The sequence below is a fragment of the Oncorhynchus keta genome, chromosome 28 (assembly GCF_023373465.1).
Source record: "Oncorhynchus keta strain PuntledgeMale-10-30-2019 chromosome 28, Oket_V2, whole genome shotgun sequence".
In the NCBI taxonomy this organism is placed as follows: domain Eukaryota; kingdom Metazoa; phylum Chordata; class Actinopteri; order Salmoniformes; family Salmonidae; genus Oncorhynchus; species Oncorhynchus keta.
Genome location: NC_068448.1, coordinates 18,578,813 through 18,594,042, shown reverse-complemented (window position 1 = coordinate 18,594,042; position 15,230 = coordinate 18,578,813). Strand labels below are relative to the sequence as shown.

The 15,230-nt window shown below is 41.9% G+C and overlaps 1 protein-coding gene across 50 annotated transcripts in view; it reads right to left on the bottom strand.

Annotated features, from left to right (window-relative positions):
- Positions 1–15,230, bottom strand: part of LOC118360765 (basement membrane-specific heparan sulfate proteoglycan core protein-like) — a 208,859-nt gene that overhangs the window by 50,229 nt on the left and 143,400 nt on the right. For 49 of the 50 annotated variants that reach the window (XR_008085356.1, XR_008085383.1, XR_008085392.1 and 46 more), the window contains 11 exons: positions 13,192–13,251; positions 9,527–9,649; positions 9,121–9,312; positions 8,391–8,533; positions 5,184–5,261; positions 2,993–3,128; positions 2,585–2,745; positions 1,936–2,071; positions 1,333–1,476; positions 892–1,026; positions 518–699 (listed from right to left, as the gene is read on the bottom strand). Coding sequence is in view for 1 of the 50 variants with exons in the window: in XM_052485072.1 (XP_052341032.1) it covers positions 518–699; positions 892–1,026; positions 1,333–1,476; positions 1,936–2,071; positions 2,585–2,745; positions 2,993–3,128; positions 5,184–5,261; positions 8,391–8,533; positions 9,121–9,312; positions 9,527–9,649; positions 13,192–13,251 (1,490 nt within the window). In the remaining 49 variants the exon portion in view is untranslated. The remainder of the gene's footprint in view (positions 1–517; positions 700–891; positions 1,027–1,332; positions 1,477–1,935; positions 2,072–2,584; positions 2,746–2,992; positions 3,129–5,183; positions 5,262–8,390; positions 8,534–9,120; positions 9,313–9,526; positions 9,650–13,191; positions 13,252–15,230) is intronic. The other variant, XR_008085402.1, reaches the window with a different exon arrangement.

The window sequence follows — 15,230 nt, the reverse complement described above, 5'->3', positions numbered from 1 at the left end:
ACAAATGCTTGTCTTGCTTTGGCTGTAAAGCATTATTTCAAAATCTGAGATGACATGGTGATTAACAAAAGGCTAAGCTGTGTTTAAAATATATTTCACTTGTGATTTCATGAATATTAATATTTCTAGTAATATTTTTTGTCCGTTGCGTTATGCTAATTAGTGTTAGTTGATGACAATTCTCCCGGATCCGGGAGAGGGAGTTCCAAGAGGTTTTAAGACTTCATATGAAAAACAATTCTCTCATTTAGAAGGCTAACATCACATTACATCTTCTCACTAATAGTTTTATATTTAATCATATACGTTTCCCCACATTTGGATGTGACCCTGACAGCTGGGAAATATATAAATGAAGGGATACTGTTATGTTGTCCTATCGTCTTTAGTTACATCACAAATTATTATTACCCCAGCGACCTGTCAGTTACTGGCTCAAAGCTCTTAACCACTAGGCTACCTTTCGCCTGTACAGTACAAAAGATCAGTAAAAATGAACACAGATCCAGTACAGTACCTGCATGACAGCGTTGGACTCCATGGGCACAGGACTACTCAGCATGGTCTTGCGGGCGTTGTCCAGCCTGTGCCATGTGACAGATGGCCGTGGCTCCCCGGAGGCCTGGCACTCCAGATTGATGGGTTCACCCACCTTGACTCGCACAGGCCCCTGAGGGGTGACAGTCGCTACGGGAGACTCTGGAAGGAAGGATGACATCACCCAAATAAACAACCTTTCCTTTACCATGACAACCACCAAGGTGGGCCCTTAGTTCATCGACAGAGAGTAGCTGCTCATACTGAACCACACCATAAACATCAACAGCATACAGTATTTGTGTGTGTGTATGTGTGTGTGTGTGTGTGTGTGTGTGTGTGACTACACCATACCTCTGACAATCAAAGAGACCATGCTCTGGGTGATTCCAAACAAGTTGCTAGCCACACAGCGGTAGGTTCCCTGGTTGCTAGGGCGGGCATCAGTGATGATGAGGACAGAGCCGTAATGGTCAATCTTCACATTGTCTACAGAATGACAGGTTTTATAGGGAATAATTTAGTCTGTCAAGTACATCTCTTACAAGCAGCAACTGCGTGTGTTAAATTAAAAACGTAGCTAGAAATGAAAGAACAGTAATTGGATACAGACGATATGTTGTCATTACTGAATGTATTGCAGGTAGTTTGCATGTGTGGATAATGACGTGATTCTGACATCTGACAAGAATCGGACTAAATGCCTTTCTGCTGTATGGAATTTAATTGAATGATTCAGTATCCTCCAGTTGGAGAGTAACAGTGTAACAGTATGTGTGTGGGGGAGGGCCTCACCAGGAAGGGGCTGGTTGTTGGACAGTTTCCACTCCAGGCGAACGGGCTGGGCTCCACTGTAGACCCTACACTTGAAGCTGGCTGACTCTCCCTTTCGCACCGCTGCACTGTGGGGCTCAATGGAGATGATAGGGGTCTGCAGGCCTGCTCCAGGGAACACACACCACCACAAACATTACAACAGGACAATGTTTCCTCTACTCACTCAAGTTCTAATCCTACAACATTTACAAGAGGGTGTACTGTAAGTACAAGATCATGATACTTTAGGTCTATGGCCTCCATTGGAAGCAATGGAATTTAGAAGCAAATACAAACCATGACAAACCAGAAACCCAGGAAGGTTTGAACCAGGATGAGATCATGGCACAGTGTGGAAAAGTAAAGCATACGCTCTTGAGGTCACTTTAAGGAGGGTTGGAATTAAACACAACTGGAAAAGTAATACTGTACATGACGAAAGGCCACTAAATAAATTACACAGATGTTCCTACTGCGTATACGTCGGACTGCTTCACCACCATCCCCAGTGATATCAGTAGAGAGGATAGTTCCATTGTCAAGCCAGTGTACTGTCACAGAGAGAATAGCTTGCTGACTTACGAGAGGAGGTGGCTGTGACTGAGACAGAGACTGAGGCCTGACGGACAGTTGTACCAGGCCCTGCCTCCGCACGACAGATATACTCCCCAGAGTCATCTGGGCTGGCAGAGAGGATACGCAGCTGGGTACCCAGAACCTGTTAGGCACAATGGGAATTATCCTGCTGAATATTCAGCTGAAATAAACAGTCTTCATTAAAGGGATAGTGCGACATGTTGGCAATGATTTTGTTCTACTTCCCCAGAGTCAGATGAACTCATGGATACCATTTTTATGTCTCTGCTTTCAGTTTTAATGAAGTTGAAGGTTGTTTCTGATGCAATTTAGAACTAGCGTTAGCACAATGACTGGAAGTCTGCAGAACCAACTAGCATGCTAGCTAGCAAAATGTCCCACTATCCCTTCAATAGATTTTTCATAAAGATTTGACTAGCTGAGCATTCTAAACAGTAATGATACCATGTCATCACGTGGCTACAGTACATTTATGTGAACAGTTGGAAGCATTTGTATGTTAGAGGTAAGTTCCCAAAGTTCCTGGGTTTTCAGAAATCCATGTTGGGAACTTTGGAAAAACCAAAACCTGGGAATTTTGGTAAAGTTTCCAGAATTGTTCAACCCTAGTAAGAGAACATGTGTATATTCCAACCTGGTGATTGGCAGATAGGCGTCCACTAGACCTCCTCCAGGTGACAGCAGGTGGGGGGTTACCAGGGACAAAACAGTTAAGGTCCAGAGACTGTCCCTCCTGGACGTCAGCTATGGAGGGCTGGATGGTGATGGCTGACGAGATGGTGTCTCCTCCTATTGCTACACAACCACAAACACAGGACACAGACATTTACTAATGTTAAATTACTATCAACACACGCGGCAGCAAGCTCTGGGGTACAATTACCTGGGTCATGCCCATTAGGGAGAAAACATTTTGAAACAGATTAAAACATTGACGTAATCTGAACTATCTTTCCAATAAGAAAGAGCTGTTTCCGATTTACGTTGCAAAACTTTTTAAAACGAGTGCCCTACTGAACATGACCCTGGAGTGACCTCTCACCTCTATTGACAGTGACCTCGATGCGAGCCTCTGAGGACCCTATGGAGTTGGTTCCGACACACAGGTAGGTGCCAGAGTCAGAGGACTTGATGTTGGGGATGAGAAGGGTGCCAATGTCTGTACGCTCCATACGGGTCTAGAGAGGACACAGCAACAAGCATGGAGAGGGATGAAGAATATGTCACAATGGCCTTAGACACAATGCACCACTGTGGTACGAGCTACACGACAATGTGCATGACAATGATAATGTCTCTACCTAAACCCAATACAAAAACATCATACATACAGCAGATTTCTTACCTCTGGACCAACACCTACTGTTTAAACATTGTATAACCACTGTGTAAACCCACAAAGGTGCGAACAATAGACACACTTGATATCATTTCAAATCCATACAAACAAAAGCACAGCAGGGTGGATCTTCAGCATATACACAATATAGCATTGTTCAATGGTGTGTGCGTTCTAACAACGTTTGTGTTATGATCATTAAAAATGGCTTTTCAGTTATTGCTGTGCTTTGCATTAAATAAAACAATAAAATCTAACCAATTCATCGTTGGTTGAAGAGAAAAGTAATGTTAAGGTATATAAACATTACTATAATGATTTCACAGTTAAAAATGTTAATTTGACAACAAATAATGAACACTATTGAAACAGTTACCAATGACATACAGTAGGTACACTACAGTAGGATACACTACAGTAGGTACACTACAGTAGGTAGTCATACACTACAGTAGGATACACTACAGTAGTTGGTCATAATCTACAGCAGGATACACTACAGTAGCATACACTACAGTAGGGTACACTACAGTAGGATACAATACAGTAGGTAGTCATACACTTCAGGAGGATACATTACAGTAGCATACAGTACAGTAGGTATAGTAGCACATGTTATTGTATACTTTTGTATACTTAAAATAATTGTTGTTGAGTGGTTAAAATGATTCAGTACAATGATGACAGGACTGGGAAACTGTTAGGGAATTGACATATTAGACATAGTGCTTTGAGCCAATACAATGCTTTCAAGCAATACTACAAAGCTCCTCTGTACAGTATGAAATCCCTGGTAATGCATTACAGATGTTAACTCGTACTTACAACCACTCACTAAATCAAGGCTAAGCAACTACTTTACACTTTAACTATAATGGACAGAGTGGACCTTAATATAATTTACAACCTTACAACCATAGAGTATTACAACCATCAACGTGAACAGTGGCCAGTGTTACAGCTGAGAATAGAGTACACCTAAAGACATTATTTAAAGGGGTGTGTCTAGACTCTAGAGAGAGAATTTAAAGGGGTGTGTCTGGAGAGAGAATTTAAAGGGGTGTGGCTGGGCTGGGTGGATTACAATATCCTAGGGGTGGTGGTAGTGTGCCTTCCATCCGTGGACAAAGCTGCTTAGCTCCGGCCTAGTCAACCGTGAGGGCCTGGCTAAAGTGAGCAGTGGCTGAGGCAGAGCCGGCTCAATGTGTGTCTGAACCCATTCACATGTTTTCAAAGCAACCCATTTGCTAAAGTACACAGAATTTCTGCGTGGCCGCACGGCAGAGCCTGAGTCCCCATGGGAAAAGCTGACACAACGCTGAAGCTGTCTGAGGCAGAACAAAACAGAGCCCTGAGCATCGGCTGGCGGAGGAGACACGAGGTACGGAGGGACTAACCCAAAGCCCCTCGAGGGGACAAGTGCCTGGCATGAGTAGCCAAAACTTTTTTTACAAATCGATACCTGGAGCCAAATATAAATCCAAAAATAATATTGTGACATGTATTAATTATATACATTTCCCCCCCCATCTCTAACGATGGTGGATAAATTAGAAAATGAAAGACATGGATGGATGGAACATTTATAAAACTAAAACAACAACTAAACCATGCCATAAGTAGAGCTTCACACCCGGCTTGCTATTGTTGTTGTTGATTATGTTTTTACCAGTAATACTTAACTACTATTTCTCATGGAGACTTTGTGAGCAGCTATATGCTTGTAGTGAATTAATGGCAGTTACTGTGTGTGATGATGAATCAAAGACACGTTTGATCATGCATTTAGTTGACAGTGTGTTTAGGCAAGGTCAGTAGAGGACAACAGGTGGGAAGTAAGAGACGAAACAGATAGATAGACAGACCGACATAAAGACAGGACAGATGGACAGACCTGCAGCTCCTCAATACGTCTCTGTAACACATCGAGACTGTTGCTTTTAAACTGATGGAAACCGTGAGAAGGAATGGCCTGAGCAAAATGTCAAGGAAAAAAGGGTGGGAATAAAAAAAAGGGAGGAAGGAAACACAAGAAGGAAAAAAACAATAAAGATTGGTCAAAATACTGTACACCAGAATTCACTTTTTCACCAACACAACCCTTTCAATAGCATGGTGAGATACCAGCACTAAATACTGTATACCAGGGATGTCAAACATTTGGCTCGCAGGCCGGATTCGGCTCACGAGGGGGTCCAATCCGGCCCGCAGGTGGTTTGAGTAAAATAAATAAAATAAAACCAAATCCAAGCTGTGTAGAAATGGTAATTGATCTATATTCATAGAGTTTCTTGACTATCCAGCTTGATAATAATCACTAGACAGCCAGTTTTTTCTAGAAACAATGGATAAACAACAATTTTTGGCAAATTTGGACAGCAAGGAAATCTAACACATTTTTCGGACCTTGTTGAAGACTGAATGCGGCCCCCGGGGCAAAGTGAGTTCGACACCCCTGCTGTACACAATACATACAGTGAGTGAGTTGAGAAAGAATTCATACCCATTGACTTATTCCACATTCCTAAATTCGAAAAGGATTCAAATACATTTTTGTTCTACTATCTACACACAATACCCCATAATGACAAAGTGAAAACATGGTTTTAATAATGTTTGCAAATGTATTGAAAATCAAATACAGAAATATCTTATTAACATAAGTATTGACACCCCTGAGTAAATACTTTGTAAAAGCACCTTTGGCAGCGATTACAGCTGTGAGTCTTTATGGGTAGGTCTATTTCACACCAGGATTGTAACATTTTTGCTCTGTCAAATTGGTTGCTGATCATAGCTTGCTATAGATTTTCAAGTAGATTTAAGTTAAAACTGTAACTCGGCCACTCAGGAATAATTCAATGTCATCTTAGTTAGCAACTCCAGTATATATTTGGCCTTGGCTAGACTGTAAACTCTCCTTCCAGACTCATATCAAACATCTCCAATCCAAAATCAAATCTAGAATCGGCTTTCTATTCCGCAACAAAGCCTCCTTCACTCACGCCGTCAAACTTACCCTAGTAAAACGGACTATCCTACCGATCCTCGACTTCGGCGATGTCATCTAGGTAGGCTAGTGTCCAATGACGGGCCGAAAGTATATAGAATGGTGTCGTCTGCGTAGAGGTGGATCAGGGAATCGCCCGCAGCAAGAGCAACATAATTGATATATACAGAGAAAAGAGTCGGTCCGAGAATTGAACCCTGTGGCAGCCCCATAGAGACTGCCAGAGGACCGGACAGCATGCCCTCCGATTTGACACACTGAACTCTGTCTGCAAAGTAATTGGTGAACCAGGCAAGGCAGTCATCCGAAAAACCGAGGCTACTGAGTCTGCCGATAAGAATATGGTGATTGACAGAGTCGAAAGCCTTGGCAAGGTCGATGATGACGGCTGCACAGTACTGTCTTTTATCGATGGCGGTTATGATATCGTTTAGTACCTTGAGTGTGGCTGAGGTGCACCCGTGACCGGCTCAGAAACCAGATTGCACAGCGGAGAAGGTACGGTGGGATTCGAGATGGTCAGTGACCTGTTTGTTGACTTGGCTTTCGAAGACCTTAGATAGGCAGGGCAGAATGGATATAGGTCTGTAACAGTTTGGGTCCAGGGTGTCTCCCCCTTTGAAGAGGGGGATGACTGCGGCAGCTTTCTAATCCTTGGGGATCTCAGACGATATGAAAGAGAGGTTGAACAGGCTGGTAATAGGGGTTGCGACAATGGCGGCGGATAGTTTCAGAAATAGAGGGTCCAGATTGTCAAGCCCAGCTGATTTATACGGGTCCAGGTTTTGCAGCTCTTTCAGAACATCTGCTATCTGGATTTGGGTAAAGGAGAACCTGGAGAGGCTTGGGCGAGGAGCTGCGGGGGGGGCGGAGCTGTTGGCCGAGGTAGGAGTAGCCAGGCGGAAGGCATGGCCGGCCATTGAGAAATGCTTGTTGAAGTTTTCGATAATCATGGATTTATCGGTGGTGACCGTGTTACCTAGCCTCAGTGCAGTGGGCAGCTGGGAGGAGATGCTCTTGTTCTCCATGGACTTCACAGTGTCCCAGAACTTTGCCTGTGCTTAGCTCCATTCTGTTTCGTTTTTATCCTGAATAACCCCCTAGTCCTTAACAATTAGAAGCATACCCATAACATAAAGCAGCCACCACTATGCTTGAAATTATGGAGAGTGGCACTCAGTAATGTTTTGTATTATATTTTCCCCAAACATAATACTTTGTATTCAGGACAAAATGTGAATTGCTTTGACACATTTTTTTGCTGTATTACTTTAGTGCCTTGTTGCAAACAAGATGCATGTTTTGGAATATTTTTATTCTGTACAGGCTTTCTTCTTTTCACTCTGTCAATTAGGTTAGTATTGTGGTTTAACTACAATGTTGTTGATCCATCCTCAGCTTTCTCCTATCACAACCATTAAACTCTGTAACTGTTTTAAAGTCACCATTGGCCTCATGGAAAAACCCCTGAGCAGTGTCCTTCCTCTCTGGCAACTGAGTTAGGAAGGACACCTGTATCTTTGTAACAACTGGGTGTATTAATACACCATCCAAAGTGTAATTAATATTCAACGTCTGTATTTTTACCCATCTACCAATACCCCATCTACCCTTCTTTGCAAGGCATTGGAAAACCTCCCTGGTCTTTGTGGTTAAATCTTTGTTTGAAATTATTTGCTCAACTAAGTAATCTTCCAGATAATTGTATGTATGGGGTACAGAGATTAACTAGTCATTAAAAAATAATGTTAAACACTATTATTGCACACAGAGTGAGTTCATGCAACTTATTATGTGACTTGTTAAGAAAATGTTTACTCCTGAACTTATTTAGGCTTGCCATAAAAAAGTGGTTGAATACTTATTGACTCAAGACATTGTAAACATTTTGAAAAACATAATTGCACTTTAACATTATGGGGTATTGTGTGTAGGCCAGTGACAAAGAAAAATCTATTTTAAATTCAGGATGTAACACCACAAAATAAAGGGCTATAAATACATTCTTTCTGAAGGCACTCTATGTAGCTACTCTTAAGATCAGTATATATCATAGACAGAAAGTATCAGGTAGAAAGGACCACTGTTTACCTGCGGAGGAAGTTGTCCTCCCTGTTTCTTCCAGGTGAGTCCGGGGTTGGGCGTGCCTCCAGCCCGGCAGTACAGCCTCAGCGTCTCCCCCTCATGGATGTTCACTCTCTGGGGGCTCACCTGCACGTGGGGCAGGCTGGCACCTGAAGCATTTAAACACACAGGAAGAACACAGAATATGCCCAAATGAGGACCCAACAAGACTGGTAGACAATATGGGTTGTCACTAGTTACCACAGCCACAAAGTCAGAATGGGCAATATTGTAAAGATTCATGAAAACAAAAATGTGTTTTTTGGTCTTAATTTAAAGTTAGGGTTAGGTATAAGGTTAGCAGTGAGGTCAAGGTTAAGGTTAGCTTTAAAACAGTCAAGCTGCAGAGGGGAGGACGGCTCATAATAATGTCTGGAACAGAGCTAATGGAATGGCATCAAACACATGGAAAGTAATGGCTTCAGCCATTACTACGAGCCTGCCCTCCCCAATTAAGGTGCCTCCAACCTCCTGTGGTTTAAAATCATATTTTAAGAAGATAAATTGAAGAAGTAATTACTTTGTGGATGTGGTAACTAGTGATGAACAACAATATTGGGCATATTCACAGTTGAGATAAGTACACACAACTCAGACCTCAGAGCATCCATAAATCCTTCATCGATCTCAATAGAAGACTTGCGCAACAACTTGAGTAAAGCGTGTAGATCTCAAGTAAGAATACCACCCCATGAACCTGTGACATTGGCCTGCTGTTGATGTTGAGACCCACTGTGTACGTAGAGGACAGCCCGTGCTGTGTGTTCTCCATGGGTGTTGAGGGCCTTGCAGAAGTACTCCCCCTCATCCCCCCTCTCCACAGCAGGGATGGTTAGTACTCCTCCATGGACCACAGCATTGGGGCTCATTCTGTTACCAGGACCTCCACCTAGAAACACATAAGATTACCCCCCTTTTGTCAGTTATGACATTATACAGTGTGAATGTATACTTCTATAAACAGCTATTCAAATACAGGATTATAACAGGGTGTTATACATGCAAATGAATGTGTTGCTAATTGACTTAGTCAGCAATTGACTAAACTAATTGACTGGCTTAGTTTATGCTGTAGGTGTACCGCTAGCTACAGCCTTCCTTACCGAACCACTCGATGGCAGGGGTAGGGTTGCCAGTCACAGTACAGCGGAACTCAGCGCGGCCTCCTTGCTGGATGGTCAGGACAGGTGGAGTGGCGGTAGCCACTGGCTCGGCCCCCTCGGCAGCTACAATAAGGCAGAGAACAGTTAGACAGACCCCAAAGTATGGGGTGTTTATGTTCACAAAGGGCAGGGGCTTTTCTGCAGAAAGGGGCTTTAACATTTTGCGGGTATTAATGGCTAACAGACACATGAGGTTGGTGGCACCTTAATTGGGGAGGACGGGCTCGTAGCAAGGGCTGGAGCGGAATAGATGGAATGGTATCAAATACATCAAACGCATAGTTTCCATGTGTTTGATGCCATTCCATTTACTGCTACCAGACCAGTACTTTACAGAATCAAGTGACATCAGTTTAGTGTACATGTTGGCTGTAGATCAGCAGGGCTGGGTCCTGACTCACTCAGGCCAAGACTGTGTCTATGTGTCAATGTTAATGAGGGAGTGCAGAGAGAGGGTGGCGGGACAGGGCTGGGTACGTGGCCTACGCTTAGAAATGACCCCTTGGCAGCCAGGGCCCTCTCTGCAGCCGACACAGATGAGAGGTGGCAGGTTTGCATTGGCAGGGCACATGGCTCTCTGGGCACAGCTCTCTGTGCCAGCTTGGCTGGCCGCTGATCCCCAGCCACATTGAATCCCATCTGATCCCAGGGCGACAGAGCAAAATAAAGCCCCCTTTCAGCATCCAGGGTGGACTATCAGGCTATCTAAGCTCCGAGATAAGCCCTGGTCTGGGTCTGGGACTCACTTGACCTGAGAGAGACTGACTATATTTCATCATCTTTGTTTTCTGAGATGCTGGGCACTGACTAGTACACTTTCTCAAATTGATCTAATGATTTAGCTTGTCTCAATATTGTCTGAACTGTGTGAAATTAGTAATGTAGAATAGAGAACTTCAGTAAGTAGGTGGTGAGGTTACAACAGGCCATTAAGTTTAGAGTATACCTTATTGAAACATTCACTGTGATGGACGGTTGAAGGATGATATCTGTCGAGGGGGAGGTGAGCATGATGAGAGGAATGGCAGATAGTTCTCCCCCTGGGCTCCAGAGAGCTAACAGCCATGATCGTGATGTGGTGTATGAGGCACAGCATGATGTTTGAAGCACACAATGACAGCTATTCCAGACCAGTGTGTGTCCCTGTGTGGGACTGTCAAGCAGAATGCAGATGGAGAAAGTGTGGGTGGTGTCTCCTCTGTGTTGAGTGCTGATTGGTAGAGAACAAGCTAACTACTCAAGTCTAGATAGAATAATAAGACAGAATGTCATATTTAGTATGTAGTATTTAGTATGTAACATAAAGATGGAGATCTGATCTCGGTCAGATGACTGTACTAAAATGTGCATTAGTTGTTGTCGTACACTAGTGTGGTGTTAAAAAAGTGAGTGTGAATGTTTTGTACAGATGGAAAACCGGAGGGGTCCTGAGATGAAGTGCATGAGGGACTTAATGGGTGAAAAGTAAAGTTGGTAAATGGACTCAACATTTGAGAGGAGCTTCCCACATGAATGAGCATGCACCTGCACCTGCACCAGTGGACCCATACCATAAGTAGCCAGACGAGCCAGGCAAGACCTAGTAATGCTCATGTACAATCTATTCTGTATTATCATAACTAAAGTCTATATGGTGTCAAGAGTATTATGAACATATACAGTTGAAGTCGGAGGTTTACATACACCTTAGCTAAATACATTTCAACTCAGTTTTTCACAATTCCTGACATTTAATCCTAGTAAAAATGCCCTGTTTTAGGACAATTAGGACTACCACTTTATTTTAAGAATTTGAAATGTCAGAATAATAGTAGAGAGAATGATTTATTTCAGCTTTTATTTCTTTCATCACATTCCCAGTGGGTCTGAAGTTTACATACACTCAATTAGTATTTGGTAGCATTGCCTTTAAATTGTTTAACTTGGGTCAAACTTTTCGGGTAGCCTTCCACAAGCTTTCCACAATAAGTTGGGTGAATGTTGGCCCGTTCCTCCTGACAGAGCTGGTGTAACTGAGTCAGGTTTGTAGGCCTCCTTGCTCGCACACGCTTTTTCAGTTCTGCCCACATATTTTTTACAGGATTGAGGTCAGTGCTTTATGATGGCCACTCCAATACCTTGACTTTGTTGTCCTTAAGCCATTTTGCCACAACTTTGGAAGTATGCTCATTGTCCATTTGGAAGACCCATTGACTGATGTCTTGAGATGTTGCTTCAATATATCCACATCATTTTCCGTCCTCATGATGCCATCTATTTCGTGAAGTGCCCTCCTGCAGCAAAGCACCCCCACAACAGGATGTTGCCACCCGCATGCTTCATGGTTGGGATGGTGTTCTTCGGCTTTTCCTCCCCCTTTTCCTCCAAACATAACAATGGTCATTATGGCCAAACTATATTTCTTTCATCAGACCAGAGGACATTTCTCCAAAAAGTATGATCTTTGTCCCCATGTGCAGTTGCAAACTGTAGCCTGGCTTTTTTATGGTGGTTTTGGAGCAGTGGCTTCTTTCTTGCTGAGCGGCCTTTCAGGTTATGTCGATATAGGACCTGTTTTACTGTGGATATAGATACTTTTGTACTTGTTTCCTCCAGCATCTTCACAAGGTCATTTGCTGTTGTTCTGGGATTGATTTGCACTTTTCGCACCAAAGTACGTTCATCTCTAGGAGATGCATCTCCTTCCTGAGCGCTATGACTGCTGCGTGGTTAATACTTGCGTACTATTGTTTGTACAGATGATCGTGGTACCTTCAGGAGTTTGTAAATTGTTCCCAAGGATGAAGCAGACTTGTGGAGATCTACAATTTTCTTTCTGAAGTCTTGGCTGATTTATTTTGATTTTCCCATGATGTCAAGCAAAGAGGCACTGAGTTTGAAGGTAGGCCTTGAAATACATCCACGGGTACACCACCAATTGACTCAAATGATGTAAATTAGCCTATCAGAGGCTTCTAAAGCCATGACATAATTTTCTGGAATTTTCCAAGCTGTTTAAAGGCACAGTCAACTTCGTGTATGTAAACTTCTGACCCACTGGAATTGTGATACAGTGAATTATACGTGAAATAATCTGTCTGTAAACAATTGTTGGAAAAATGACTTGTGTCACGCACAAAGTAGATGTCCTAACCGACTTGCCAAGAAATTTGTGGGGTGGTTGAAAAACGAGTTTCAATGACTCCAACCTAAGTGTATGTAAACTTCCGACTTCAACTGTATTATCATGATACTGTATGTCAACATATGTTATCAAGAGAATTGTCTATTCATATACTGTATGTTTGAGGAGACAAAATGCAGAGCAAGAAATAAGAATTGCATCTTTACATTTGAATGAATACCTCTGCAGATGCATTCTAACCTATAGTACGTTGATAGTTCAGTTAACCATATAACCATATAACCATATAACCCTATAACCTTATGTGAAGTGTGAACTGTATGTAATACCTATGGTTGATTGTACATGGGCATTACCAGACCACCACATCCATGCTAAAGGCAAAGGTAGATGAATGCATGCGTGACAGAGAGAGGGAGGAGCCCTCCAGGGATGAGGTGGAGGTGTGGTGGAGAGGTGTGGCCATGCCATGCCCACTTACGCTTTCTATGTCCTTCAAACATTTCATAGGCTGTGTAAAACGTCGGAGTCTGTGAGGCCTCTGGAAATGGGGAAAGGAGGAAGGAAGGACAGGACAGGACAAGCAAACTGACAGGTGAGTCTCCATGGCAATGATGGAACACTGGCATTGGAATCATCATCCAATGCACCTCCCACTGAGTCTGTGGCTCAATCAGTACTCAGAATGCTGTGGTCCATCCAAGTACTGCCTGGTGTTTCTTATGCCAGCGATTTTCCAAAATGCACAAGACACAACAATACAACAGCGGAATGATCGGCAAGGAACATAACATAACTTGAACACAATAGGCGCCACCTTTCCCATCATGTATTCAAAGTATTCACATCGTTTCTCCAATTCAGATCAGGAAATATAATTGGGCTATTTAGAACACTAGCCCATGTCTTCAAAGAGCTCTGTCTATTTTCTGGGATTTAGAGACACGTGATATCGAGGTCCTCTGATCCAGACATTACATCCCATGCAGGCTAAAGAGTAAGAGGTTTCTTTTTTATGATGGACATAGATGGTGCTATTGCATTCATAGTTTTATATTCACAATCATCACATACTTACCCTTGGATACAATGTTAGTAATTGTGTGATTTCTGGGATATTGTTCTGTGGATACTGGTTAAGATTAAGGGCATATCACCTTGGAGATTGTGTCATTGTGTTCATACAACATACACTGCTGTGTTTGAATATCTTCTCTTCTGTATAAAATGTGTTACTGATATGAACTCTGGTCATTTGCTGGTGTAACAGTCAATGTGTCTACTCAGCGAGAGAACCTTTGGATTTAAAGTCAACTAGTTCTACTTCACAAACATGCACCGAACACAATTAGACAAGAACACAACAATGAAAACGGTATGGTCGGACTGAGTACAAACAAGCAAAAAGAGAACTGAGAGCCACATACAGAGCATGCAGGTTAGTAGTTACACAAACTAGTTGTAAAAACTTTACTTCCATTGATTGATTTGTTTTAGAACAGTTCTCAAGAACGGTTCTCTTTAATGTTTTCAACCATATACAGCTTGTGGTTTAAACAATGGTGGGTTGGCTTATCCTTGACAAGTAGGCCATAGTGAAGAAGGGTCTGATAGTCATTAATGCCATTACATCAACACCTTACAAATGAGTTGATTTCCAATACATCCAAAAGAAATGATGTACGAAGGTCTGGTGCCTTGTACCCTGAGGGAGGTAATATCTTCTGTTCTATTGAAATCTCACTCCACATGACTCTGTCATATCTTTGGTCTCTATCACTACTTTAATCAAATGTATCTCTTTCACAAACATTTTCACAGTTAAGATAAATAAAATACAGTGTGATATTAGTATGTTACATCAGTTAGGTATTTTTTTTTTTAAATCTAATCAGTACATAGTATAGTGTAAAGTACAATCTCTTTGAAACAGCACCTTTGGATATCTAGATGATTTAAATACAGTGTAAAACAATAGTTATAAAAGTTGAAATGAAAAGTTCAAACTAAAATAACATAGTAGCATGATGAGGCATCTCAAACGGTCTGTGGATTGCGCATTCTGTCTCTATCGGCCCACTAGCGAGATTTGAATTGGCATATTTCAGCCACCGAATCTCTCTTTTTTCTCTTAATAAGATACAGTATATCAACAACAACAAAATATATTTAACAAATGTTTGATGACAAACATTTAAAACATAAAAATGCAAAGACAAAATATTGAAAATTATTATAAAATTTGATCTGTTCTCAAAATAAATGTAAACCATGCTTTTATCATGTAAGTAAATGGATGAGTACTGCCTGTTCTCTCAAACCAATTACTAGCCAAGAAACAAACTAATATATCGCTATATAAATCTAAGTATGTAGTCATTTATTTAACTTTGATCAAATTTGATATATTATGTTTGGATAACATTTCGGTTTAAAAAAGTGAATCAATTAAAAAAAGATCATTTGCCCTTGATTTTAAAAATATTAAAATCTTGAACTGCAATAAAAATTTGATACAAC